General features: G+C 48.5%; 1 protein-coding gene across 1 annotated transcript in view; it reads right to left on the reverse strand.

The window, feature by feature from the left end:
- The window catches only part of Dytn (dystrotelin), an 85191-nt gene that overhangs the window by 15059 nt on the left and 64830 nt on the right, over positions 1 to 5302 (reverse strand). The window contains 1 exon segment of the mRNA XM_008846257.2: positions 1747 to 1866. Coding sequence (XP_008844479.2) covers positions 1747 to 1866 — 120 coding nt within the window.

Below are 5302 nucleotides of genomic sequence, written 5' to 3' on the forward strand. Positions count from 1 at the left end.
TTTTATGTGTATGTGTGTATTGCCTGCATGTAGGTAAGTGCACTCGTGTCATACAATGCCTGTGGAGGATAGAAGAGGCTGACAAATCCCCTGGAATGGGAGTTACGGACAGTTGTTAGCTGCCATGTGGGTGCTGGGATTTGAACCCAGTCTTCTGCAAGAACAATCAGTGTTCTTAACTGCTGAGCCATCTCTCCAGCCCCTTATTTATTATTTTTAATTTTATATGTATGAGTGTATTGCCTGCATGTGTATAATTGCATTTGTGTCATGCAATGCCTGTGGAGTCAAAAGATGCAAAGTTATAGATTGTTGTTATCTGCCATGTGGGTGCTGGGAACTGAATCCAGGTCCTCTATAAGAGCAGTCAGTTTCCTTAATCACTGAACCATCTCTCCAGCCCCCATGAATACATTTTAAACCACTTCTCAGTTTTAATACTGATAAGGGTAACTAGTAATGGATACAGTCCACAGAGACAAAGGCTTCCAGGGGTTTTCAAGATATTTTCAGAGTTTCAGGGATCCTGAGACCAAAAGGCTCAAGAACCAATGCAACACTGAAGCGATTTGCCCTCCTGTATCTACAAGCTACTACTGCTATTGTCTGGAGAGCATTCAGTGTGGAGGTTGGATGCTGGAGTAGGTTAGGGGATAGGGAGAAGAGGGTATTGTCTAACAATTTCCTCCAAGATAAAGCTTTGCATATTAGAAGGAAGTCATTTAAGACAGGGGATGTTCTAGAGGAATGTGAAACATTCTATCCTGCAAGGAAACTCTTCAGGAAGTAAACAACTTAAAGGCTTCAGAAAGTCCCTGAAACTGACCAGGTATGTAGCGGGAGGCCTCCAAAGATGGCACGGACCCTTCAGCGAGAATTCACTTCACTTCTTGGTCGGCAAATAGCCCGCCAAAAGGAGCCCCCGCCTCCCTACCCTGCTCGGGAGCCCAGTGACTGCTGACAGACTGCATGGCGTGGACCAATCAGAATACGATTCGCTGACTAAAAGACTTGGGGGCAGAGAAAAGGGAAATATAAGGCCTGCCCCCTCCTTCATCAAATGAGCCTGCAGCACCTGGCCTAATGCTTGCTTCTACCCCTTCCGGGGTCTGTGTGTCTTGCCCCGCCCCAATCACCAGGGGACCCGATCCAGGTTAGGGTCTTCACAGCTGGCCTGAGGAGAACCCGCAACATAGGTACACTAGGTACTTGCTTCCCTGAGTCTGCACAGGCAGTAAAGATCTCTGAGAACAATGGCTGAGAAACACTCAGACCAGTGGAGCAGGCTGGGAGAGGTAGATCAACCATGCTGCCGCCGGGAAGAAGCAGCAGAGATCAGGAGAGCTGCTGGAGGAGACCTCTAACTTGCTGAGCTGCCTGCAAGTTGTTCAATGAACTCCAGGTTTCTAGTTTTCATGAGCCATGGCCAAGATGGGGTGGGCTTTTGGTGATACAGCTCTCTTTGAGTTATTTCTGTTCTGAGTAACCCAGGTAAAACTCATTGGTTCCCTAAGTGGGACTTTGGTGATATCCTTACTTTGGTCTGTCCTTGTTCTATATCTGGGGTGAGAAGATGTTTGTTCATGTCTCTCCAGGAATAGTGTCATACATCAGAGTGCAAGAGAAGGGGCTGATCCCAGTAACCTGTGGAACTTTGGGCTGCAGTTCTCCCTTGGCAGGGGCAGAGGAGTCTTGAGCACAGACTTTGAGGCAGTCTAGAAGGCCAGTGACTCCCACATTTTGTACCTGTAGGTCTTGCCTCATCTTCTGCAGCTTGGTCCATAGGCTATCCTGGTTGGTTGTGAGCTCCTGAATCCTCCTTTCAAATCTGCAACTTTGTTCTTCCTGGGAGGTACTCCATGAAGGCTAGCTCTGTGCTCCATGAGGGTTTTCTGGGTGGCTTGGCCTCCTGAGCTGATGAATAAAACATACAGGCCCCATAGGGCATCCCAGGGCCCTCCCTCCCCACACAGCACACAGCCCTTACACATCCCAGAGCTCCCACAGAGGACCCCAGAGCCTATATATAGCATCTCAGAGCTCTCACAGAACATCCTGGAGCATCTAAAGGTCATCCCAGAGCCATGACAGGCATCCCAGAGCCTCCACAGGGACTTCTAGAGCCCCCACAGAATATCACAGAACCCCCATAGAGCATGCCAGAACCCCCACAGAGGATTCCAGATCCCACATAGAATATCACAACACCCACATGGAGCATTCTGAAGCCTCGACAAACCATCCTGGAGCTGCCACAGAGCATCCTAAAACAGAGTATCACAGAGCTGACATAGAATACTCAAAAGTGGCATAGAACATCCAAGAGCACCCACAGAGCATCCCAGAGCCTCCATAGAGCATTCCAGAGCCTCCATAGAGCATCTCAGAGCCTCCATAGAGCATCTCAGAGCTCCCACAGAACATCCCAGAATCCCCATAGGACATTCCAGAGTACTCACAGAGCAACCCAGAGCTCCTATAGAACCTCCCAGAGCCCTTCAGAGCATTCCAGAGCCCCCACAGTATATTCCAGGGCCTCTACATAGTATTCCAGAAACCACACAGAGATCCCAGAGCCCCTACAGAACATCCAAGACCCCCAGAGAACATTCCAGAGCCTTCACACAGCATAGCATAGCATACCAGAGCCTCCACAGGGCATCCCTGTGCCCAAACAGAGCATCCCAGAGCCCCTGCAGAGCATCCAAGAGGCCCCACAGGGCAACCCAAATCCCCAACAAGGCACCCCAGAGCCCCCACAGAGCACCCCAGTGCCCCATAGAAAATCCCAGCGCTTACCAGTGCTCCAGTAGAGTATCCCAGAGCTTCCATGGAGCATTCTGCAGTCCCCACAGATGCCTAAGAGGGCCTATAGGGCATCCAAAGCCCCCACAGAGCATCCCAGAGCTCCTACAGAACATCCCTGAGCACCCCATAGCCCCCCTACAGAGAATCCCAGAGCATCTTAAAGCCAGAACAGCATCCCAAAGCCCCCACAATAAAAATAAAAACCAAGAGCTCACATAAAGTATCCCAAAGCTCCCAAAGATCATCCCAGAGCCCCTACTGAACATCCGAAAACCCCAGAGAGCATCCCAGAGTCCCAGAGCCCCCAGGAGCATTCCAGATTCCCCAAAGGACATTCCAGAGCCCACACAGAGTAACCCAGAGCCCCTATAGAACATCCCAGAGTCTCCCAGAGCATCCCACAGCTGTCACAGGCCATCCCAGTACCCCCACAGGATATCCCCAAACCCTCAGAGAGCATCTCAGAACTTCCACAGGACATGCCAGAGTCCCTGCAGAGCATCCAAAAAGTCCCTACTTAGCATCCAAGAGCTTCCCCCAACCCCCACAAATGCATCCCAGAACTCTTATCACTAATGGGCACAATACTCTCTCTAGTTACAACTTTACCTTGCACAGCTGAGATATGAAAACTAATTTCTCCTTTGATGAATAAGAAGTATGACAAAGGATCATGCTTTGAAGACCTTCCTGAACACCAGATTGTGCTGATTACAATCATTTTACCACTCTTCTATAGGAATAGGTTTTTTTTTTTTTGGTCTTTTTGAGACACGGTCTCTCTGTAGCCCCAGCTGCCCCTGTTGGAACTCACTATGTAGGCCAGGCTGGCCTTGAACTCACAGAGATCCACCTGCCTCTGCCTCCTGAGTGCTGGTATTAAAGGTGTGCACCACCACACCGGGCTAAGAATAGTTATTTTTATAACATAAAAAATAAACATGGGAGATCCTAGCGGACAGCCTGAGAGGGTGGGTCTCAACCTCCATTGGTATAAGGGCTCTGATCTCACCAGACTGCCAAAGAGTGCTGAGTTCTGGCCTCCCTCTGACTTCCCTCTGGCAGAGGGCCTGAGAACACAGGGGACTGCCTGAGAGCCCCAAGATCCTGCCTCCACATGGTGGTGAGTGTCCCCTAATTGTACCATACCCATCACCCTACCTGGGAAATCGTGAGACCCCTCCCAAGGCCCCAGGGAAGATCTGGCTTTGGTAGGCTAAGGCTGAGATCCTAGCAGACAGCCTGAGAGGGTGTGTTTTGACCTCCATCTGTGTAGCAGCTCTGATCTTAGCAGATCAACAGAGAGTGCTGGGTTCTGGCCTCACTCTGGCCTCCCTCACGTGGTGGAGGAAGCCTGAGTGTACCTGACTGGAACATTCTGTGGGAGCTCCTGAATAGCTGATCTGAAGCCATCAATTCCCTCCAAATTAAACCTTAGAGAACCTGAATGCTGTTCATTACATAACCAATAAAGAAAGAATCTAGTCACTCTGATAATACAAGCAGAAGCATACTTCAACTTAATTCTCATATCAGAATCATAAACAACAAAAGAAATTCACACGACAAAATCACAATGAAAGAATAATAAAATGGAAAGCCAAAACACTGTCCCCAACCAAACTCTACCAAAACTGTAGAAGAGTTCTACAAGGAGAACCCCCTAGGGATAACCCAGGACACTGAATTTAAAAGAACAATTATGCTCTGACCCACAGGCCTCTCTTTCCAGGGCCTGCACGACCCTCCAACCTCTTTCCTGGACGCCAGGGCTGACCTTTCCTCTTCCTGATCCTTTGCATCCAGACAAACCCAGCTCCTCAGTGCAGTCCCCAGGAGCCCTTGGGGCTGCTTCCCACCCCCATCTTCCTTTGCATATCTGGGTGGCACAGCCACCAGCTGCCCTAGACCAGCATTTTTCCTGGGCCATGCTCCCAGGCAGTTCCAACCCGCAAATTCCTGAGGACAACATCTTTCCTGGAGGGATCCAGACCTTACTACAAAGCCCGAAAGCAACAGATTCTCATCTGACTTGGGCCTCTGTGGGAACTCCTGAAGACAAAAGCAATCTGGCCACTCCAAAAGAGAGAACTGGAAGCTTAGAGGAGCCAGCTTTTCATGCCCAAAAAGTAAACCACAAAGACACATAAAGTTCACAAAAAGAAGCAGACCTAAGATTGAAGGCTTGAGTCTCACTGAAGGCCTGAGTCTCACACAAGCATCAGAAACTACAAAAGAAATTCATATGTCAAAGTCACAGAGAAAAAATAATAACATGAAAAACCAAAATAATATATTCCCACTGAATACCAATAGTCCTCTAGAAGAGTATGATGAGAACCCCCTAGAGATAATGCAGGGCATGGAACTCAAAAGAACAATTATAAACATGATAAAAGAATTCAATGAATTTAAAGAACACAGAAAAAAAGAAATCAAAGAACTGAAGGAAGATAGGGATAAACTGAATGAATTCAGAAAAGAGTTAGAAATA

Source organism: Nannospalax galili, unplaced genomic scaffold (assembly GCF_000622305.1).
Source record: "Nannospalax galili isolate Female #2095 unplaced genomic scaffold, S.galili_v1.0 scaffold281, whole genome shotgun sequence".
Classification (NCBI taxonomy): Eukaryota; Metazoa; Chordata; class Mammalia; order Rodentia; family Spalacidae; genus Nannospalax; species Nannospalax galili.